The sequence below is a fragment of the Pagrus pagrus genome (genome assembly GCF_965226575.1).
Source record: "Pagrus pagrus genome assembly, chromosome: 11".
Classification (NCBI taxonomy): domain Eukaryota; kingdom Metazoa; phylum Chordata; class Actinopteri; order Spariformes; family Sparidae; genus Pagrus; species Pagrus pagrus.
The window spans coordinates 31,764,658-31,789,861 of NC_140195.1; the positions used below are offsets into that span (position 1 = coordinate 31,764,658).

At 39.9% G+C, this 25,204-nt stretch overlaps 1 protein-coding gene across 1 annotated transcript; it reads right to left on the bottom strand.

The window, feature by feature from the left end:
- Nucleotides 1-2,066: 2,066 nt before the first annotated feature.
- On the bottom strand, nucleotides 2,067-11,294 carry gata5 (GATA binding protein 5; the record flags this gene model as incomplete). Its single annotated transcript, XM_084366440.1, has 6 exons — nucleotides 2,067-2,517; nucleotides 3,257-3,384; nucleotides 4,224-4,308; nucleotides 4,627-4,755; nucleotides 7,717-7,886; nucleotides 10,775-11,294. 6 exons carry the CDS (start codon nucleotides 11,292-11,294, stop codon nucleotides 2,398-2,400), a joined length of 1,152 nt encoding a protein of 383 aa, XP_084222566.1. The 3' UTR covers nucleotides 2,067-2,397.
- Between the last annotated feature and the right edge of the window lie 13,910 nt (nucleotides 11,295-25,204).

Here is a 25,204-nt window from a genome sequence, read left to right on the forward strand (position 1 = left end):
TGCATTGGAGCATAAGTCAGTATGAGCAAATACATATTTGCTAAATATACATGCAAATTCACAAATATCTCTTCAGAAAGCCCAACAGACTATGCAGAGATCCTAAACAGAAAATACAAAATGTAATTGTAAATGTTAGGTGATATGGTCTTCAGCTGAAGGGATTCTACTGTGTTCTGAATATACTGGTACAGAAATAAATGACCTTATGGATAAAAGAAAAAAGAAAAAACATTTTGTTCTATTATTTATGACTTTAGCAGTTGATGGTGAGTACATGTTAAGCTCAGCTAACTCATTGAAATGAGTATGGATTTAACAAATAAACAGCCATTACTAATGGGTGCGACACTTAAATTTACAATAGGCCTAATCAGTAACCTGCCCATCAAGTTGAGTCACTTGTTACCTTATGTTTTTATTGAGAATGGATGAAAACTAATTTGAAAGTGAACAATAAAGTTCAAATAGCTAATGGACACGTATGTGTAAATGGTTGAAACCATTAACATAATAATGTATGAACAGTTGAAATTGTCATCTCAAAGCTCTCAAAGCTTGCTAAGTCATGAAAAACAGTTATATAAGCTCAAAGTAATAGTAAGACAGTAAGAGTTGAAATAGCCAAAAGTAAAATAGAGTTGAAAAAGTTAGGCTGATCTACAAGTAGCCTAATGGCTAAATAGTTAGCAAAGTCCTGAGTTGGCTTAAACTAATAGATAAAGAGTTCAAATAGCTAAATGGACTAAATGGACTTGCATTCATGTGGTGCTTTTTGTGGTTCAGTATCTTGCCTATCCACAGACATTACAGTTAGTGGACAACCTGCTCTACCTCCTGAGCCAAAGCAGCCCCTAAAGATAGCTAGCTAGCCAAAAGTAATGGCTAAATGAAAGAAAGTGAAAAATAACAGATGAAGATTAGCCACATCAAGAGATAGTAATAAAAACCTGATCAAACTGGTCTAACCAAAAACAATCTAGTTGCTGGAAAATATTTTAACAATATTTTCTTTTACCTAATTAACAGTGTTGAATAACATTTATTTTACTGATAAAGGTGTAGGCTACTTCTGCTGATCTATTAGGGTTATGAAGATGGGCCTATGTCGAACAAAAAAGTTTGGGAACCCCAGACACTAAGGAGTAAAATCATCATTTCAGGAATAATGAAGATTTTTGTGAGGTTCACTTGAAAACCAAACAAACAAGTCAAACTAATGGAATGCGATTCAATTTATTAACTCCTCAAATTTCTCAAGACCATGAAAAACAGAAGAAACAGAAAGAACATTATAACAATAAAAATCCCTTACATATTGACAAAAAACAGATACAAAATACATTTTAATTATTATGTTTAGAATAATTTCACACTCTTTTTGTTGTCTTCAATATTTGACATGAAAAATAGTTATTGCACTTTCATTAATGTCATTTTGTTTAAATGATAGACTTCTGATATGTAGTCATGATGTCAGAATAAAAATGACTGGTCCTGGTTTTCAAATGAATTTCAGAAGATGCAGTTTGTTTAGAGGCCTTTCAACACACCATTCTAGCAGCAGCTATGATTGGCTGAGTTTAGCATCCACCATGACTTTTAACTGTCCTTATCTCAACATAAATAATGTGACTATAAAAGTTAATCATCTACATGTTGGTAATGACACATAATCAACAGCCATAAAAAGGTATATTATTTCCATTTCCCTCTATTCTTTCTGAGATGACAAGAATATGTCTAAACTGTTCTTATTGTGTTCTTGGAAACACCAGAGAAAGCAGTGAGGCTGACAAACACCAGTGACAGCCAAGAAAACTTAATGAAACTAAAATCAGTTATCAGCTATAAAAATGGGTTACGATAGCCATGTCTTTTTACATTGGTGCAGCTTATTTAGTGTAGTGTTTCTCTGAAAACAGAATTTTCTTATAGTCTTAGGTAGTTCTTGTTGTCCAGCTAAGGAAATGTGGCTTGTTGGATGGGAGTTTTGGGAGAGCCAAGGTCAGTGTTGTTCAGTCCTGGTCCAACTGTGTTATTTACCCTGGCTGAACTGTCAAGTCGATGTGCTGTGGACAACAGACATCATTCTGTAAAACTTAAGTCCAGGTACCGTGTCATTGTAAAGCTAAAGTATGGTCCGGGTAAGCCACTGTATATCGAGCCTATAAATTACAGAGCCAATGAAAACAAGCGGATTAGATGTCCTTGGGTCGAGCGAGCCTGAACACATGTAGCCATCAGATACTGAATAAACCCCAATTTTAATGTTTACGCATCACTTTTCTCCACTGCTCCAGAGACATGAGGAATAATTGCAGGATGGTGAGATGGCCACAACAAAGCCAAAGGGATTTTTCTGGCGTCAGTGTCAGTCTTGCTGGTCAAGGCTGCTCATGCTTGAGAAAGAGCACACCAGGAGTTCCGTGTGGCCATGGAGGTAGGGGTAAAGGGATAATCCTCATATTTAATGTCCACATGTTGTGATCCAATTCTATCTAACTGTGAACCTTTCTGCAGAGAGGAAATAGACATTTAAAAATTGAGCAAGGATTAATACAGGATAATTGAAAACATATTCAAAAACGTTACTTAAAAGGGCACATTACCAATTTACACATGAAAGTCAAATTACTCATTATGAGAAGAACTGTTAGGGCTGTGAAAAAAGCTGTATAATGTCTTATATGGCTCTGGAGGGAGCTTTTTGAACTAAACTGGTTCACAAAATAAGAATGGTGGGCTAATAGTGATGAGATAGGAGTCGATGGTATGATGGTATGGCTTTTGGCTACTACCGAAGTAGCCTACTGAAGCCCCCCTTCAGTAGGCTAACTGTTTATGGAATGAAATGGTGTTAAATCCTGAGAAGAAAATGCCAGGGAGGTGTAAACTGCTTAATACAGAGAAAATGAAAAGGAGCTTGGAGAGCTGTACAATTAACTATTACTACAACTTCCCCGGCTGACTACAGTGTTAGTACTAAGCTCTACAGCTACAGTAGTTCAGTGACAAACCCACGAGTAACTAGCAGTCACTTAAGCTTCTAGAACCAAATTTTTTACCAGACCAATGTTAGAAAGCTACTGTGTGGATGTAGAATACTAAATCCCTCATGTTCCCATTTAAATGATCAGTTATTGAAAGACATCAACCAAGGATATGATGTGATGAGAAATGTTGTTTTTTTCCCCACTTATTGCCTACTATATAGAACATATTTGTATGGTATCTGTATAGAAAGGAGGTTTACCTGAGTGGCAGATGTGACAATCTGTCCTGCATAGGGTGAAGGGGCCGTGTTGGGTTCACTCTTAATGGTGGAGGTGTGTTCTGAGACTGAGAGGGAGGTTGGGGAGCTGGTGTCAGATGTGGTGGAACCTAAATAATCAGCAGGACAGTCAAATTAGTTATTTGATTGAAAAATAACAACTATTACAACCCATTCTCACTCCCTACACGTCAAATACAGCAGCCTGGTCAGTGGCCTTTTGCTACTAAGTTCGACATCATAGTTACACCCCTAGTGTCACTTCATGAAGCATCACAGGGTGGTTGGGGTTTTTAGAGTGGTCATACACTGGACTTTCCTTTCAGAGACCAGGTTTCGCGTCACTTACGTAGGACTTATGTGGCACTTACTTAGTGGCCAACCATGCATGGTGGTGCTGCACTTTAATCACTAGTTACATCACCATTTGAACTTTTCTTCACTGCGTTAGAGTAGCATTTTAATGGATGGTAAATCGCTTAGTTAGAAAACAAATAATGATTTTATTCGGCATTTTTGAACGGTCTATGGATACATAATCAGAATGTCCAAAGGTAAAAACCAAGCCTTGGAGCTCCACAGGCAGCAGTTTCAGGCTGTTTTATTTTTTTCTTGGAATCTGGCATGAAAACACACTGATAATCTATTATATATGATATGAATGATATATATTTTGTATGATATGAACGATCTGATTCTGATAAATGATCAATAAAATATGCATCTCATTTCTCTCCCTGTTTTTCTCTCTTAAATTCCTCTGAATTTTCGCCCCACATGGTGAAATATCAAAATCTAACCATCCAGTGTATTTATTAGAAATAGTATCACCGCTGTTTGTGGTTGTGTGTGGTCTTTTTTTATTTTGTACATATTATAGATATAAAATATTGCACATATTTGTGAGTTAAGTCAAAACAGGGACAAGCAGAGCATCTGTTTTGCCTACCTGTTGATGTTTTACTCTTGGGCATCTTGGGTTTGCGCTTCCTGGTCTGAATGCTCTCTTTCTTCATGGCCAGAGGTCTGGGCACCTGTAGGGAGTAGTAGCAACACACATGAGCTGAACGTACTTCCCAGTAATGATACCGCAGAGGCCTCAGTGTCATGACAACCCATTCAAGCTCCCCTCCCACACTGCCGCTCTGCTAACAAAGACCCCAATGCCCTTGGAGTGGTTCTACACTGTGTAAATGATAAACTGCTCCCTACTATATATAGAAGTTCCCAATAGGAGCTGCTTTAGGTTGGCAGGGAAGGATATGAGAAGACTTAGCTTGAACAGGACACATTATAGCCCAAATAAAGCAACAGAGCAGATTTAAATAGGTGGACTCTATGATGTGACCTACCCCATGCAGCTTCATGTAGAGGCCACAGGCATTACACACAGGTTCTCCTTCAGCATTGCGTCTCCACAGTGTGGTGGTGCTGGTTTGGCAGTTAGTGCAGCAAAGTCCGACCCGGCGAGATGTGGTCTGCTGCAGGTAAAGAAGAGAAAAAATAAAATTGAAATAAAAATGTTTTTGACTTTTGCTGGCTTAAACCCCAATGAGAAATCCTTGTGCTGTCACAAATAGCACACATCTTTTGTGTCCTTGGACTATAGTGTTAGACAATTGAGTTGAAATGTTTCCTTAACTTTTAGAATGAATTGCAGGATGTCAGGATGTGGTTTAGTACAACAATTATGAATTATATCTTCACATACACATGCGAAGGTTCTAATAACTCATTAGTTGGACAACCTCTAAAGATAACGTAACAATTATTTATTTTTTTCCTTCCCATGCTGTGATATCAGCTTGGTGGAGGTAATACTCCACACAAAAGTAGAGAGTCACGTTGCTTTGGAAAAACTTTTCTAAAAACAGCCTGTCCAAGGACAAGGTTGCTGCAGGACAAATAAAAACAGAATACAGCCCGGTGGTGGAAAGAAACTGTTGGGTAACTCACAGCCACAGCTGCTCTGGAGAGGCATGTTCCTGGGAAATACACAGCCATGAAGCATTGACATTATTTTCTAAATGCTGACTAACCACAATTAGGCTTATTCCTGCTTTGACATATGTTAAATCTACAGAACAAATAATACATGTGGATTTTGCATTGTTAATTAACTTTTCACAACATCACATAAAAATGTTTTTTATGTTTGACTTACTTGTGGTTTATTATCAGTTTGCAGTGGTAAAATAATTCAGATTATTTATTTGAGCTTAAAATATACCTCAGTGTAAACATACTCCATTACAAGTAAAAGTTCTGCATTCAAAATTGTACTCAAGTAAAGAAGTATTATCATTAAAATGTACTTACGGTAGCACTTTACATTACAGCTGGCTAATAACAGGGTTATTATGGGGTAATAGTTTGAAAATAAGCCATGGCCCAGCCATTTCTGTGGGCAGGCCTGCCTAGAAGTAAAGTACCTCACAATTTATTCTTATAGTACTTAAGTAAACTGAGTGTACTTAGTTACTTACCCCCATTGTCAATATGTAATTCACTGTCCTTAAAGCTAAATTATATGTCCTTTATAGACATCAGCTTGTCTGCTGTGCTGTTTAATCTTTAGTGATATAAGGTGGGTAAACTAATAAAATAAAATTAAAATAATATAGCCTCATTTTTATTAGACTGGATAACTTTACAACAAGGCTACTTAAAAGTCCTGGAATTTAAAATGCTACGTTGAAAGTTGGTACAAGTGTTGTTAGCAAATTAAATAGAATGGCTGCCATAGAGTGGTATATTAACATATTATTGGATTATTTTCCCTGGTACATTAACAACATGTTGGGTAGGTTAAAATCGTAAATTGAAAAGTAATCTGTGATCACTGACAGATATTTTTTCCCTTGAAGTGTATAGTAGGCTATCACGAAATAAAATAATCACGAATAAATATTTGAGGAATTACAAGCACTTAATAAGTAGGACCTACTGTATAGGCCTACTCATGTAAATGTACAGTCATGGTCAAAAGTTTACATACACTCGTAAAGAAAATACATATCATGGCAGACTTCCAATGATCTCTACAGCTGTCATTTTTCATTCATCATTTTTGATGGAATGAGTGGAACACAAACTACTTCATGAAGTTTGCTTGAAATCTGAATTTATTATAGGTGTTCTGAAAATGTGACCAAATCTGCTGGCTCAAAATATACATACAGTAACTTGAACAATCAATTTAGGTGATTATAGAAAGTTGTGTGAATCAAATTGTCTTTGTAGCATGACCTCTTAACTTCTTCTGAGTGATTATGATTAATAACAGCCAATGACTTTTCTGGGACCATTTTAATATGGCTTGTTGACACACCCATTAGACTCAGCCACAAACACTAATGGGAAAGTCTAAAGAGCTCAGCATTGATCTGAAAGAGCACATTATTGATTTGAACAAGTCAGGAGAGTCACTTTGAGCCATTTCAAAGCAGTTACAGGACCCAAGATCAACTGTACAAACAGTTTGTAAGTATAAAGTGCATGGCACAGTTGTGTCACTGCCACATCAGGAAGAAGACACAAACTATCACCTGCTGCTGACAGAAAACTGGTCAGGATGGTCAAGAGTCAACCAAAAACCACCAAAAAGGAAGTCTGCAATGAATTAGAAGCTGCTGGAAGACAGGTGTCAGTGTCCACAGTCAAGTGTGTTTTACATCAACATGAGCTGAGAGGCTGCTGTGAAAGAAAGAAGCCCTTGATCCAGATCCAGCACCTTAAAGCTGGACTGAAGTTTGCTGCTGATCACATGGACAAAGAAAAAACCTTCTGGAGGAAAACTCTGTGGTCACATGAAACAAAAACTGAGTTGTTTGGCCACAATGAGCAGCAATATGTCTGGAGGAGAGAAGGTGAGGCCTTTAACCCCAAGAACACATCAACTCATCAGCAGAAGATTGGGTCCTGGGTGCAGTCAGGTGTTCCAACAGGACAAAGATTCCAAACACACATCAAAAGCGGTAAAGGAATCACTAAGTCAGGTGAGAATTGAGGTTTTAGAACGGACTTCCCAAAGTCCTGACTTGAACCCATCAGAACATCTGGACTGTGCTGAAGAATCAAGTCTGTGCCAGGAAGCTGACAAATTTAGCTGAACTTCACCAATTCTGTCAAGAGTGGTTAAAATTCAGCCAGAGGACAACCAGAAGCTTGTGGATGGCTATAAAAAGCACCTATTTGAGGTGAAAATGGCCAAGGGACATTTAACCAAATATTAGAATTACTGTATGTATATTTTTGATCCAGCAGATTTGGTCACATAAGGGACCTATAATAAATTCATTACCGAACCAAACTTCATGAATGTTTTTGTGACAAGTAGTTTGTGTTCCACTCATTCATCACAGAGAAATTAGAGCTGTAGAAATCATTGAAACTGAAACTTTTGACCGTGACTGTAAGTGCAGTCCTTCTGTGTATCTTACCAGTCGTTTCTGTGGTTTGATGAGTGGCCTGTTGATGCCGTTCATCTTGTGGTAAAGGCCACAGGCGTTGCACAGGTAGTGCCCAGTGCCATCCCTGCGCCATAGCGGTGTGGACACGGAGCCGCAGTTGACGCACTCCCTGCCCTCATTCGACATGTCGTCTATCAGGTCTAAAGACCAGAGAATATAATCATTATAGTGAGTCAATGTTGTATAGAGAAAATTCAATTACCCCATCACCAGCGAGACAATTCTGATAAATCGATATGACTGTTTAATTATACGGAGCTATTGTGCCATAAACTATAGTTTAGGCCTACCAGTGGCGGTCCTGGCTTGCATGACACCCTGGGCGAACCTCACCTTCAGGGCCCCCCCCCCCCCCCCCCCAAAAGAATAACTTTTTATTAAAATAATATTCACTAGGGCCTATATTATTAATTGATGATAATTGATTGATTATTATTATTGACTTTAGCCTAATTTCCTTAGTTGTGCACTATTAGATTTATCTAACATGAATGTATATATAACTCACTTGTCATTTTGGTTTGCACTAACAATTTTCATACTCATATTTATTATTTATTCATATTTATATAACAATACACTGCCCACACTGTATAATTACACTGTTTAAATGTGTACATATTATGTACCTTTTTATTATGTTGTTTATTTTTTACTATTATTATTGCTTATTGTTATATTGACCTGTCCTTTAGCTGCTGTGACGCACAAATTTCTTCGTTTGCGTACTAATAAAGGAATTCTGATTCTGATTCTGAACCCTCTGCTTCAGCTCCCCCGCACCAGTAGGGAGAGCTGAGGTCCAGTAGGTGCACCTATCCGCCCGCTCTCCTTCCCCTTCTTCCACAGCCTCTGTATGTGAGACTTTCTCAGCAGCAGCAGACGCACCTTTACAAAACAGAGGGCGCCCAGCCGCCCGCTCCCCACACGGCAACATGACATAGTTAACTTGACGTGTAAATGAGAAATACAAAAACCGGATGAAATGAATGTAAACAAATTTAAGGCAGCCGGTACGGGTCGGCACCGGGGCGATCAGCCGAGAGGACGAGAGAAGCCCAGAGGTGGCTGCTACAGAGCCGGTTACTGTGGGCGACTCGGTATTTTATTTATTTATTTATTTATTTTTTGCGGGCGCTCATGCCGCCCTGGGCGGCTGCTCATACTGCCTATATGAGAAAGCGCCCCTGAGGCCTTCTCATCTAGACTATTCGTTATTTCTCACTTAAATTTTAAAATTCTCAGAGACATTTTAAATGTCTGTCACGAGATTTTCTTCCGAACGTTCAAAACTCTTATTATGGGCAAATACATAGCTACCTAATGAATAGCTGCAGGAGAAATTTAAACCCCCTCAGTCCCATGTGCTCAAGATAGATCAAACCCTTTAAATGAATCAATAGGGAGACAGACTGATGGGTATCTGTTTGAGGTGATGCCGCGTGGTGTGTTATCAGCCTGGAGGATCCATTAATTGCCCAAATTCTGTATCCCTTAGAGACAGAGAGACGGAGGGACCTGAGAAAGACCCCGCCGGTCAGGATAAAACTGTGCCAAAGCTTCCCTGTTTCCTTTGACCTTATGATGGTTCTTATTAATCCAGAACAACAAAACAAATCACTGTATAAATGCTGAGTTGGTGGTTTGAGACAGCCACAACGATAAAACACTGTGCATAACTTGAAATAAACATTGACATCATTACAGCCAAAGTGACCATTAAAGCTGATAGAAATGACACACTGTACACAAAATCCTCTCAGAATAAAGAACATAATATACTGAGTGATATTCAGTAGGGGAACCTCGCTGCCGTAGTGATACAATATTAAATTCACATAAAATAGGCACACTTGTAGACTTAGGCCTATTTATTAGCCAAATGCCCGAACATCAATAAAAGGTTGATAATTCACAGATTGCGCTGACTGATAACAGGTTGTGGCGAAACCGTACAATTCAGTAGGCTGCCAGTGTGACACTGCAAATGTCTCATTCTCACAGTTAAGTGAGAAATAAATAATAGATAAATAAATAGGCCTAAATATAATTTATAGCACATGAAGTAACAGAGCAGCGTACTTGTTAATGTTAGGCCCATACATTTTTAGTGTAAAATTCCCTCTTAATTAAACCAACAAGAGACGAAAGACAACATTTGATTAAATTGTTAATTAATCAACTTCCGTCACTTTCTAAATATGTTGATCAAGGTGAGAACTGCTCTGATTGTTGTGTCAATGTCTCAATTCAGTGTGTTTTTGTCTGCATGCGTATTGAACTCTATCATCAAAACACTAGATTGTTGCTGGAGGATCAAATTAAAACTTTAGCGACCCTCTCTTCTGAAGAATGGTAACTGTCTAAATGTAATGTAAATGTAATGTTAAGCTAATTTGATTGAATCGCGCTCTCCCGATATTTGTAGGCTATAAAAAACATTGCTGTTAAAGGCCTCTCTATGGCTTTCCATGTTGTGCAGTTATGCTATTAGAACAAGATAAAATTAAAAGGCATATGATATCAAGACGTTTTAATTTAATTTGAATAATAGGCCTAATTTACATTGGTGGATATTTTGAGGCAGAATAATTAAACAGCTTTAATGATGGTAAGATGATTATTAGTGTATTACTAAGGGCAGTCAGATGAAAGGGCCTACATGTGAGGCCAGGGGTGCTATTCACCTATGTCCAAATGCTACAGTATTTTGCACTTTTTAAATAGTTGAAAATAGTCAAAGTGAGAGCACAGATAAAAAAATTCCCATTCAATTTTGAGACAAATTTTAAAGGCACCATGAGTAGTCTTTATCATGACCTAATGGAGATTTAGCCTATTCTGGCATTGACCAAAGCAATATTTTGAGTGATAAAGAAAACGCCCCACTTTCCTCAGACATTTGCTCCGCTGATATGAGGTTCTTTCTTTGCAACATTATAAAGAAAACATTTCAAGCTTTGACTTCAAGAATTAAAATCGACCTCATGTCCACGAAGTAGACTTTAGGTTTTGCAATTGTGCTTACCCAGACTGGACCTCCTCCCAGAAAATCCTCCATGTCTTCCCTGCAGACTGATCACTCCGCTCTCGAAGGGTCTTGGTGTCCAGGAGGACGTCGCCATATCCGGGCTCATGTACGCGTAGGGGCTGGAATAAGAACCTCCAACCGAGCGCACCACAGCGCCTCCGTACTGATCTGCCCGAGCGCCGTTTCCGAGAACCAGCGGACTCTGATAGGTCGCGTCCCGGCCGGTGTTACTGCTAACGGGCGTGTTGTGTGAGTAGGAGAAGCCGTGCGGAGGGTGAGGGCTGTTGGCCGCAAAGGAAGAGCCGTCAGTGCCGGTCAGGGGCCAGCCGTGGTGCCCGCCAAAGGCGTGCGACTGGAGGGTCGAGTCGCATGTCTGCAAGTAGGGCAGCGTGGACAGCATGGCTGGGACTCTGGTGGTCGGGACGTAGACCGGAGAGCTGGTCGAGGGGTGGGTGTAATTCCCGGTGTCATGCGAGTAAGGGGACTGATTGGATGACAACGCCAGGCTCTGATACATTTTCACAACTTTTATGTCCAGTTTGGAAAATGGAAAATATAGGAAACCTTTTTTTTTCTGTGCGCTTTTCAACAAATGATTTAATGAAACTCTCCTGTCAAGTAACGGATATTTTATAAACTTTAGAGCAGAAGACGAGACATGAGGTCAATTGAGTCTGGCAAAATTTCAAGGACATCCCAATTTTTAAATGTTTTTGCGTGTTTATTTAGTGATGAAATTCGAAAAATAATCTTTAGGCCTGTGTGTAAAACTTATTTTTTCTTACAGTCGCGCATAGAAAAATCAGCCTAAAAAAAGTTGTAGCCTAATGATCCAGTACCACCAGTCAAATCTTACCTGTATCATTCCGACTAACATGAAATGGATTGAAATGACATTAACTAACGCTGGTATCTGCACGCAGATAAACGCGACTAACCCCAGATATCCTGCGGCTTTGCACGTCTCATTAAATCATATCCAAAACGGAAACCCAATCAAACAACACAACAGACAGCAAGTTCCGTTCTACATCTATCATGCGTATGTATTCTCTATCAATAGTAACCCAAATCACACACAACGTTGATAATAGCGCTTGCTGCGTATAAGAGCAACACCATTACATTCCCGAGGGCTTTCAGTGTATTATCTCACCAGATAAGGACGCTCGGGTGATAAAGCAGTTCGATCCTTTGGCCGTCCAAACCTCAATAGAGGAGCGCAGCGAGAAACTTTGTCATTTCACATAGACAGAGACAGACGAGGGAGCACCGTGGAGCGTCTCCAAATATCCCCGTTTTTAGTGCGAAAACGTTGCGGGCACTGATAGGAGATAAATGAAACCAAAGTAGTCCCCTTTCTCCAGGGCGACGGCAGTATATCTCTCCCTGTCGGTGTATCTGGAGATAGTTATTGTCGCTGATAATTGCTGATAGGAATGTGCTTTCCTCTGTAGATTTGAACGGGAGAAGAACACGTGATGCAGTCCGCTGCTACGAGGTTTAAGCCAAGGTGGGGAGAGAGAGAAGGAGGCGGGAGGGAAGGAGGACCCCTGGGTATTGCGGAGAGACAAGGAGAGGGCCCAAAGCTGCGGGTTGATGGATACAAAGGAAGGCTTCCAGAAACCTGTATTCACCGTTATCTGGGGATTTAAAGTCTCTAGTAAGTCTGTAGTAGAAAGAAGGCCGGCACGTTGGCTTATCTTTATACTTGATTTATTTTTGTAGGTTGCATGCATGAAATTAGCTCTTTAGAGGAGTGGCTTCAGGCTACTTAAATAATTGTTTGCCATATTCATTTTATGGTATTTAGAGAGATTTAATGGTGTACGAACTTACTTTCGTGGTTGATTTATGATGATGATGATCCCCCATTAAATTCAATGTATTACAATTAGGCTATTATTTCAAGTTGGGATACTATAGGCCTACTGGTCATAACTGTTATGCTCCTTACTTGAAAATTAAAAATCATAGTCAAAGCGGGCCTAACCATTATTATGCCTAAATAAAATAAAAAATCCTCGCCTTCATTTGATATTTGATATTAACAAACAAAGACACAAACAACTAATAGGCTAAAAAACCGTAGTGATAGAACTTCACATTGTCACCAGCTGCTCACGGTAGCACGGAGAAGTAATTTAGCACCATACATGTATGAACGGATGATGAACACAGATGCTGAAATGAAATTAGATAGGACTATGTGGGCGGTTCCTTATATGGGCAATATGGGCAGCCGCCCAGGGCGGCATTTGTGGAGGGGCGGCATGAGCGCCCGCAAAAGAAAAAAAAAAAAAAGCGAGCGGACAGTCGCCCACAGTAATCGGCTCTGTAGTTGCCGCCTCTGGGCTTATCTCGGCGGATCGACCCCGTTGCCGACCCGTACCGGCTGCCATTTGTTTGCATTTCATCCGGTTTTTGAATTGCTCATTTACACGTCAAGTCAATGATGTCATGTTGCCGTGTGGGGAGTGGGTGGCTGGGCGCCCTCTGTTTTGTAAAGGTGCGTCTGCTTACTGCTGAGAAAGTCTCATATACAGAGGTTGTGGGAGGGGGGCGGATAGGTTCACCTCTGGACCTCAGCTCTCCCTACTGGTGCAGGGGAGCGGTGAAGCAGAGGATTCATCTAATAGTGCACAACAAAATGCTTAAGTAGCTATAAAATAAAATAAAATAAAATAAAATAAAATACTGAGGTAGATAAAGTACTGAGGTAAATAAAATAAAATACTGGGGTAGATAAAATACTGAGATAAATAAAATAAAATACTGGGGTAGATAAAATACTGAGGTAAATAAAATACTGAGGTAAATAAAATAAGATACTGAGGTAAATAAAATACTGGGGTAAATAAAATAAAATACTGAAGTAGATAAAATACTGAGGTAAATAAAATAAAATACTGAGGTAAATAAAATAAAATACTGAGGTAAATAAAATAAAATAAAATACTGAGGTAAATAAAATAAAATAAAATACTGAGGTAGATAAAATACTGAGGTAAATAAAATAAAATACTGAGGTAAATAAAATCAAATACGCTGAAGGTGAGGTTTGCCCAGGGCGTCATGCAAGCTAGTAACGCCACTGTGTGTTATGCCAGAGTCAAGCTCATAATCGTTCAAAACAAAAGATCAAACATGATAATATTGGGCTGATATTCTGAGCCACCCCAGTAACAGACTGTATTGGATAGTGTTTTAGCGTTTTCACTGATTTACAGTATTTTGTATGGCCTATTCACATTTGGCTACTTTTTGGCTGCCAACACTTACATGTAGGATTTGTTATTTATCCCCTGAGGCTCTGAAACCTATTTAGACCTTATTTTACGGAAAATATAGGCCTATGTCAACTGTTACCTGAATAACGAAATAAGTCAAATATGAATTTAAATTCATAGCAGAAATCAATTTTAATGCTATTTCTTTCATATTTTAAAATGTGCAAATTAAAGACGGCCAGCGATCCAATAGGAAAAAAACATAGAACAGCAAGTAGGGGAGACCGGGGATGATAGTAACACTTTTTGTTTGAGCAAGTGTAACTCAGTGGTTGTTTGTGCTAGAGATCTCAAATTTTGACATGTGGTACCCATATTTGTCTGCTGTAAATGACATACACTTGGACTTCTACTACACCATCACAGATTATGTAAATTAATGTCAAATACAAAGAGGTATGTTGTTACAACCTACCCCAGTACCGGGGTGAGTTGTAACACTACTTGAGGATGGATGTAACAATTAAATTATTATACTTAAAAAAAAGATCCACACTTAAAATGTATGCAAGCACTTTAATGAATAATAAAGACGGAACCATAAACTTGTCAGAATACAAAAATAATGATAAAAAAATAAATAAAAAGTATAGGTTAAACACAATAAAAATAAATACAATAAAATAAATAAATATATATAACATAAAATAAATAAAATAAAGAACAATAAAGTATAAACTGGTGTGTGTTGTGTGTGTGTTTTGTAGCCTGAAACAGGTTAATGTGAAAAAGTATTTGAACACTTGGAGATATGTGTAACAAACCACTTTTGAACAGTGTGGTGCAAAGCTGCACTAAATACTTAGTAAGTACAACATAAGGGGAAGGTTGTTACAACCCTCCCCATGCCAGGCAGCCATTAAAAAGCTAACCATTTTTAGCATTTAGCTTCAAAGCTAGCACAAATGCAACACATCAAATTAAACTAGAGAAACTACTACTTGAGCCTATGTAAGTGAAACAACTGTATCTACAACACAATGGACACAATGCAAAACATATTTGTGATGGAAATTTTTACTTTCTTACCTGAAAAATCATTTTTTGGCTCCAGAACAGACAGTTTTCAGCTCAGAGACATGAGGCTTCACCAGTGAGCTCAATTTGTAAGTGGGCATGGACTGTATTGATGACATCACCACAGCTCGTTTCTGATTGGTCAAACTGAGAGTGTTACGACTATCCCTTTGTTACAACCATCCCCGGTCTCCCCTACACTACCTAAACAACACATTACATAAAGGTCCATAAACATCCATTAAATTCTATTGAGAGAAGGCTACAACATGCAGCTGACAATTTTAAATTGGCTTTCCTTTGATGTTATAGAAACACTTTTATTTGTATGTAGCCTTTTAGCCAACAATAAACATAAAGGGCTGACACTAAGTGTCTCATGTCTTGAGCCTTAGTAATCTTTTTAATAGTGTATTTTTTTATACATCCGTCCATCCATCAAAGGTGAACAGTGTCTGCATCTAGTGCTGCCTGCAGATATTATTTTTTGTAACACTTGAAATAGGCTATTATACAGTAGTGAATTTCAAAGCTGAAAATCATTGCATGGCCTATCCGGTAATGTAGGCCTAATTTATATGACACAGAAAGAATTCCATACTGAGAGATATATTGGTGGAATCATTTTTTGAACCTGTAGTTATTCAGATCTGTTAGCGTTATTTTTATTGATTGAGGCTTGTTATGTAATTTATGGGCTGAAGAGTATTTGTCAGAACGTCAGCGTTGTTGAGATAAAATGTTCCTCCCTTTACTGGGCCTCCATTCTAAACATAATTGGAACTACATCACCCACAAAGTTATAACTGCTGTCACAAAAACAGGTTTGTACGATGGAGTATAAGGGCAATACTAAGAGGAAAAAATAAATAAATAAATAACATTTTGGAAATTACGAGAATAAAGTCGTAATATTACAAGAATAAAGTCATAATATTACGAAAATAAAGTTGTAATATTATGAGAAAGAGTCATAATGTTACGAGAATAAAGTCGTAATATTATGAGAAAAAAGTCGTAATAATACGAGAATAATGTAATAATAATACAAGAAAAAGTAGTTTTAATAAGAAAAAAGCTTCGATAGAGTTATCAAGATCTGACATGACCAGCTCAACCAAACAGCAGCCTCAGCCTGAGCCCAGCAGCCGCTGTTTGTCTCAGTCGTACCGTACAGTCAACAGGTAAGCTAACGTATTGATAATTTCGTCGTTTAACATTTTATAAATACAGTTTTGCTGGCTGAGCCAACAGGCTGACAGGTTGGTTACGTTATTTGATGCTACATGAGAGAATATTTCCAACTTTCTCAACGCTAGTAAAGCCATACAAAGTCATACAATATCCTGTCATGTAGCGTTTAGCCTAAAAATTAACGTTACAACAGATATGATGTGCGACATTAACAGGGGTTATGGTCTACATTTGTTGTTATTGCTTGTCCAAATGATCCGGTCCATGACCCACAGTAGGCCTATATGTGAATTTTGACTTGCCATTCCTGCACGTTACATTACAGTAATGTTACTTTGTTCAAACTAAGGCTAATGGTACCGGTACCGTCTTTTAGCATGACCCACTCAAATTAGGCTGCTAGCAGTCACCGTCTCTGTCTCTCTCCCAGGTAAGGGCACACCGGAGCCATTTAGATGAAAACAGCAGACCAGGTAAATAAAGATTGACAGGAACTAACATTGGCCGCATTTACCAGATTTGTTAAGAAGCTCTTAAGTGCTAAGATCTTCTTAGGAGCGCTCTTAAAAACGCTGTGAAAGAAGGATGTGTTTCCCAGAGTCGCTCTTAGCTTAAGAAGATCTTTCACTAAGAAGGAAATGTAAGATCGAGCTGACCCACTCTTAACAGCCTTCTTAGCGACCAAATGCTCAGTGATCAAGCCGCGTCAGGGAAATTTATATCCTCCACTTTTCGAAACAATAAAACAATGCTCAATGTTGAAATGCGCTCATAGCTGCGGACCACTGGCGCAAGAACCATAGGCTAATAGTAGAAGAAAAAAAAACTTTTTATTGAATTACACATTTAAGTTTTCCAAACACATCTGCATATATGAGTTTATAGTACTACACATAAAAAAAACAACAACCCTGTGGCATTTCACAGATATCAAGGAAACAGATGTAATTGAACTCAGCTGAACCTCATCCAGAGAGGCTTTACCTGCTACTCTATATAGCCCAGAGGTGCAGCTCCTGGCTGCGCTGCGTTTTTACGCAGTGGGGAGCTTCCTGGAGTTGGTGGGGGACGGCACCAGCCTCAGCAAGGCATTGGTGTCAGGGAGTGTGGCAGCTGTGACACCGATTCTCCTGCGCCATGCCCGGACCCACATAAAGTTGCCCACCACACGGGACGAAGTCCGCCAGGTCCACCAAGGGTTCCACGCAGTGGCTGGGATCCCCCGGGTGATCGGTGTGGTGGATGGCACCCTCATTCCAATCCACAATCCCTCCCTGGTGGATCCGTGCTGGATCGGAAGAAAGCACTACGGGGCCATCAACACACCCACACACACACAAACGATACATGCGTAGCCTAATTGCACCTGTGTGGGGGGACCGCGTGGCGCTGTGTGTGACTTTTGCGCTGATAAAGAGGTGGGTGATCGATTTGCCTGGCATCGATTGATTCAGTTTCAGCAGCACCGCGGTGGACAGCTCCCACTAAGAGCTTCTTAAGAAGCTTCTTTGGCTTGATCTTAAGGTTCTCCTAAGAAGGCAGTTAAGAACGCGTCTGGGAAACACCCGTATCTTAGCGCTCCTTCTTAACGTGTGTTCACACTGGACCTTTTATTTTTGTCGCTGGCGACAAGTTTACATATTAAGTCAATGCAAATGAGCGACTGAGCGGTTAATCGCTCAGGCGAAATGTCGCTGGGGCTCTGAGCGACAGCGTCCGAGCGACTGAGCGAAAAAACGCTCAATTGCTCTGTCGCTCGAGATGAGAAACCCCAAGTCTCTGGCCGTCAGTCGCTTGTCACTGAGTGGCTGCCGTAATCTATGTGTAACTATGACAACTACTGAAACCATGGAAACGTAATACAACGCCACCGGTCCGGAAGAGTAAAGCCGGCTTTACGTTGACACACACACACACACACACACACACACACACACCGGAGACAAATGGCCAGGCGCTCCTCAGCTGGGATGGAGCGCCTGTAGTTGGTGTCCAACCGGGCAATCCTGCCTCCGATTCTCGCCAACAGCTTGTCAAACTGGGCCGTTGTCAGCCGCGTATACCGTTGAAAACGGGAAGAAATAAGCGCCTCCGAGCGACGTGAAATTCACTGGAATCGCTTGAATGATGTTATCAGAGTGATCTGTTGAATTGTGCCGACGAGCGACTGCAGCTGAGCAACAGAGCGATTTTTTTGGAGCGACAAAAATAAAAGGTCCGGTGTGAACGCACCTTAAAGAGCCTTCTTAAGTCCTTAAGAATGATCGAATCTGGGAAACGCGGCCATTATTTTCAGTTCCAGGTTTTTGAGACTCACTTTTTAGCTGAGAATGTTAGTTGGCAAATGGTAGCTAAGCAAGATGCATGTTCACAGGACAATAGAGTTAATCAAATCAATATTTTACGTTGTCATACATTGAGATAAACTGAATTAATGACAGTATGCACCTTGAGCTACATGGCAACTGCTCATAAGTGCCAAAAGAAGAGGAGCATAGGAGGAACATAGGAGGAATAGGTATGCATCAATTGAAATATGCTGGTTTGATATACTGTACATTTTACTAGCAATATTTTCCAGATCATTCAAAATGGGTCTGTATTCAGTAGGTATGTAGGCAGTAGGTTAGATATGTATAGTATAAACCTACTGAAAGTGCCATTTTGTTTACATACTGCATATTACATACAGTACATAGTTTGGTCAAAAATACTGTACTGATAATGTTACAGCTTTAGGTCAACAATGTTACCAATGCAAGCTGTGGACATTTTTGGGAAGGCATAGATTATATTGCTTTACACAGCAGCTCCATATTATTTTACTTAGTCAAACAGAGCAATTGCAAAAGCCTGTGCTAATCCTGAACATCCGATGAAAAACAATTTTTCTTTCCTACATAACTTTCTTTTTGCTGCATCTTTAAAAATACATAAACGCGCCTCAAAGTAAGGCTGGACAATTAATCGAATCTCATTTTTAATTTCAATTTTTGTTTCCAACAATTATGAAAACAAGATAATTGAGATAAAACAATTAATGCGCTGCATTCCATTTCACAATAATGCTCTAGTTTTGTCTTGTGTACCGCTTCTTTCACAAACTAGAAGGTGGTCTGGTGTTGATTTAAGACCAGTTAATGACAAGGGAAAGACATTTGTCTTCATTTGTCATGAAATAATCCAAAAATAATGTTTTATTTCTCTCATTCACCAGCTTTGCTATTGCCTTTTTGTATTTCAATGAAACTCACTGTTAAAAAGACAATTTTCTTAAAAATTTCAATAAATGCATGATGTTTCCAAAGTCAATGATTAATCGTGTTAAATAATCATGATTTCAAAATTGACCAAAATAATTCTGATCATCATTTTTGCCATAATTGAGCAGCCCTACTAGAAATGCAAACACAATTTTCTGCTGGTACCTAGTTTCACTTTTTAATAAGTAAACAGTGCTGTGATCTTTACCTAGGTTTGACACTGTTTGACACTGAATATTCTTGGGTGCTAGCAATAATATGAAGATAATGTCCAAATACTCTGATTTTTCATATTAAAATGAAACCTTTGTAATTAATTTACAGGGAGTCTTCATAATTATTATACATAGCATATCTGCATATTAATTTTTCATAGTTATTTCCTACTTATCCTTCTATTTCTTCTCATCTGTGACTCCTGAGTTTACTGAAATTAAGATGTCCCACTGTTTATTCTACTACCACAGATCAATGATGGCGGAGAAACTGTCGGAAATTGTGACTTTCCTGAGAGGTCAAGGTGTCTCAGAAGAAACAATCAATTGGATTGAAGAGCAAAAGGTACTGCTATGAGTACAAGATTAACTGGTTAATTAGGCTAGTTAGTTTCCTAGTTTCCTTGTGCAACCCTGAAAGGGATCTTCAGAATTACATTTTCTTGGCCATAATTAGTAACCAAGATATTTGATAGAATGCAGGTTAAATCTTATTTAGAACAATTTATGCATGTCTTCTCATCCTCCTTTTTTGTCTGTTACATTCAAGCCCTTGCCAAACGAGTTCACATAATGCCTATCACCACTCGGTAAAATCTCTCTGTATTAAACCTGTTGTCTGGGTAGATTTTCCCGCCATTGCTGGGAGAAAACTCTGTATACTGTGAAATACAGAGAGATTTACCTAGTGGTGATAGGCATTATGTGAACTCATTTGGCAAGGGCTTGAATGTATCTGTTAATGTAACAGACATCAATTTATCTGTAAAAGTTACACACTATAGCTTTCAGTTATGATGAACTTGTTACAATGCTTATGGTTGAAGCAGATACATTTCATTCATGGTTAAGGATTGAAAAAGTTTTCAAAGACAATGAGTTTTCTTTGGGTCATTTGCAAATTCCTTGTGTAAGGAAGTTTTATAATCAAAAGCCATTTTTTGTACACTTAAAAAGTTTGTAATAAATATTTTTGAGATTGTTTTATAGTTGACTCATTTCTTAATGATAAAAGTAATCTGAGAAAGATTTGAAATGTTTATTCTTTAGCAGTGGGCTTTAACTACATACACTGTAAGAAAAGATACACCATATCTACTCAATAAAAATGAGGCAACAGATTACAAGCAATATTATTAATTAAATTTCACAATGTTTGGTATTGAGTACATATTAATTAAATGAGACCCTTAATAGTTACCCATTTAATATGAGTAGATTCTAATAGAAAACAGTACAGAATTAATTATAACCTAAACAAAAATATTGAGTTGATTTGAAAAAGATAAACTCCCTAATGTGTAAATAGTACTAATAAAAATTGATTTAATTCTACATATCAATGACAAAAAATTGAGTAATAATTATCTACATTAATCTGCGTATAGATTTGAATGTAATCAATGCAATAAATTAAATCTAAATATTCTTCTTAGGAATAACTACTCTATGGCCCAGAAAGTACAGAACTTAACAAATACTCAAATAATACTTTTATTAACAATTCACACATTGTAGTACATCAGTGTACACTGCAACCAGTCTCATTTCAAGCCAGAAGTTGGATCTTGTATTTCAAACCAGACATTTGAAAAGGACAGAATGATGACTTCAAACTATTTTGTAAAAACAAAAATAAATTCCATTTTTCACAGTGGTGATGTGTCCATAAACATGTGTTTCCATGCTTTCTCACCTCACTTAGCCACTAATTTGGATCAATAATGATCTTAAAGAAAAATCCTCCAGAAGTGCATGTACCAAAACAAAAGCAGAAAAGTGTAATTTGTACGGGGTAAAAAACATTTCGTACTTTGAACTAACCACAATAGAAATGTCACTGACATTCGTGGGATAAGAGTCCAAATCAGTGCTAACTTATTAACATAGCAGCACTTTCAGATATGCAATTGCCTTGCTCTGTAGAAGCTGAACATTGTGTAGCACAACATGTACACTGCAACTACAGTCTCATTTCAAGCCAGAAGTTTGCTCTTGAGGGACTGGACTTTGTTTGACAGCTTTGAATCATCCTGTTCCAAGAAAAGTTTTTGGAATACCTCAAAGGTGTACTTCAGCTGTCTGGGATAATCGAGATTCAGCGCGTAGGTCAAGCCAAGGAGGACAGAGCAAGCCCTTGCAATATCTCCAAGTCCTGTGATGACTTCCACGCCCTCTATGACGATTCCAATGTTCTTTGGGCTGTTGCTTGTAGAAGCTCCAGGCTTTGGGGTCACAGTAATGGCCTGTTACGTCCCAGCTCTGGCTAGGGACGGAGGCGCAACATAAAACCAGATGTAGTAGGTATTTTTAAAATTTATTTGTCCGTGCAGGGAGAATGAACTGTAACAAAATAACGAAAACAAAGTCAACTCTTACTGGAGTGTGGTTTAACACAATGTAACAAAACAAAACTAAACAAAAGGGAGCCGCAAAAAGCGATCTCCGGGGTTTAACCAAAAACACACAAAACGGAATGAACTAAAAGAGGACCCGCAACAGGCGAGCTACGATAACTAGCAAAAGGCACCCCAAAGAAAAGAACAAAAAAACGAGTCTCTCAGTCTAACACACAATCACCAGACAAAACCCACACTCCTACAACAACCAACAGAGTGTATCGACTCTCTAGTGCCTCGCAGGCACGCACACACAAGGGCTATGGCTTTTGTTTAAACAAACACACACAAAACAGAAGCACAGGTGTCGTGCTGCTCCGGGGAGCTCTCAGCTCCCGACTGACGAACACTCTTGGACTTTATAGCCTCCTCCTCAGCTGGCTCCGTCTGACTGGTAGATGGATTCTAGCTCCTTGCCAATCAGGAACCTCTGGCCGTGGAGTGGGAGGGAACAACCTGTTTGACAGACACCAAACTACACCAACCCCAAGAGAGACTGAGATGCGGCGGCGGCCGTAACACTCCCCCCCTTAAAATTTAAGCCAATAGAAGCCAATCGATATAGATCAAACACAGCCATTGCAAACCACGTGATTACACTCTAGACAATGTATCTGCCAATATATTTTCCGAACCCTTTTTATGACGTATCTCTAAGTTGTAGTCTTGCACGATCAGAGCCCACCGCATGAGCCTCTGGTTATGATTATACATGCGGGACAGAAAAACAAGAGGATTATGGTCGGTGAAAACTACAATAGGCAAAGGGCTGGACCCAACATACACCTCAAAATGTTGGAGTGCCAATAGCAGAGCAAGAGTTTCTTTTTCGATGGTGGAATAATTGATTTGGTGCTTGTTAAACTTGCGCGAGAAGTACGACACAGGGTGGTCAACCCCATCAGCATCCTGCTGCACTAACACGGCCCCTGCCCCAACAGCGCTGGCATCAACCTCCAGGTGGAACGGTCTAGAGGTGTCGGGCGCAGCAAGTACAGGAGCGTAGCTTAGGAGCGACTTCACACTCTCGAAGGCATGCTGACATTCAGGAGTCCACACGAAATCTACTTTGGGACTAAGCAGAGTGGTTAGTGGATGTACGACGGTGGAAAAATTTCGGCAAAAACTCCTGTAATAACCTGCCATGCCTAAGAACCTGCGCAGCGCTCTCCTAGTAGAAGGAGTGGGACACTCAGATATGGCTGAGACCTTAGCCTCGATGGGGAGCACCTGTCCTTGGCCCACCTGCCTGCCTAAGTAGGTAACAGTGGCTTTTCCAAATTCACACTTCGCCAGATTTAATGTGAGCGACGCTTCGGCGAGACGAGTGAACACCTGCTCAAGGATGGTTATATGCTCCTCCCACGTGGTGGTGTATACAATAAGGTCATCTAAGTACGCATTGCAGTTTGGCACACCAGCTAAGACGGTATTTATCAACCTCTGAAAGGTGGCCGGAGCGTTACACATACCAAAAGCCATGACAATATATTGCAGGAAATGATCAGGAGTTACAAACGCTGAGATTTTGGAGGCACGGTCAGTTAACGGCACCTGCCAATAACCTTTGAGCAAATCTAACTTGCTCACATATTTAGCGGTACCTAAATTGTCCACACAATCCTCCATCCGTGGTAGAGGATATGAATCAGGCACGGTAATCGCGTTTACCTTACGGAAATCAGTGATGAACCGAGGGGAACCATCGGGTTTGGCCTCTAACAAACATGGAGAACTCCAAGAACTGGAGCTGGCCGTGGCTAAGCCATGTTGCAAAAGATACTCGGCCTCCTTCTTCATTAACGCGCGCTTTACCGGATTAACGCGGTACGGATGTTGCTTAACGGGCCGGGCATCTTTAATGTCAATGTCATGTTGGAGAACAGTGGTTCGAGTCGGGACATCACTGAAAAGACAAGAGAAACGATTTATTAGTTTGGTGACATCACCTTGCTGCTCATCTGATAAATGCTTTAATTGAGACGGCAACACCCTCAACATCTTAGAGTTCGGCAACCTGGCACTTTGATGTGAAGAGTGCCGAGTCATCAAATCATCATCAGGCAGCATAGGGATCCCTGTCACAATTAATGCGCAGCTACTTGGAGTCACGGACGCTTGACCAGATTCGGGTTTCTCCTGCTTAGCTTCCAACGTTTCTCGAGAATAGTAGCTCTTCAACATGTTCACATGACACACGCGAGTTTTGTGTCTTCTCTCAGGGGTGCTAATGACATAATCAGTGTCACCAAGACACTCGCGGACGTCATAAGGACCAGAGAATTTTGCAGACAGAGCCGAACCAGGGATAGGCAGTAAGGCCAGAACTTTATCACCGACCTGAAAATGTCGGGGAACGGCGGAGCGGTCATAGCGACGCTTCATCACTGTTTGTGAAGTGGAAAGAGCCTCCCTGGCAAAGGAATTGGCATGATGCAGCCGCTCACGGAACTGACTGACATAATCTAACACGTTTTGCTCTGTGGAAGACTCAGCCGCCAGGAATTTATCTTGTAGAGACTTTAGCGGGCCGCGAGGCGTGTGGCCAAAAACGAGCTCAGCCGGACTGAATCCTAACGATTCCTGGACAGCTTCACGGGCTGCAAACAACATGAATGGCACTCCCTCATCCCAACTTTTTCCAGTTTGCAGACAATATTTACGGAGCATCGTTTTTAACGTCTGATGCCACCGCTCCAGTGCACCTTGGCTCTCAGGATGATACGCGCTGGACACTGTGTGTTGCACGTTAAGGGTTTTGAGGACCTGCTTGAAAAGCTTCGACTTAAAATTCGTGCCTTGATCAGTTTGGATAACACGAGGCAGGCCAAATGTGGAAAAGAACTTTGTCAAGACTTTTATGATGGATCGCGGTGATGCTATGCACCGGGACAGCTTTGGGGAAACGTGTGGCGGAGCACATGATGGTGAGTAAATATTGATTACCACTTTTGGTTCTGGGCAGGGGGCCAACACAGTCAATTATCACCCGTTCGAAAGGCTCCCCTATTGCGGGTATAGGGTGCAGTGGCGCGGGGGGGATAACTTG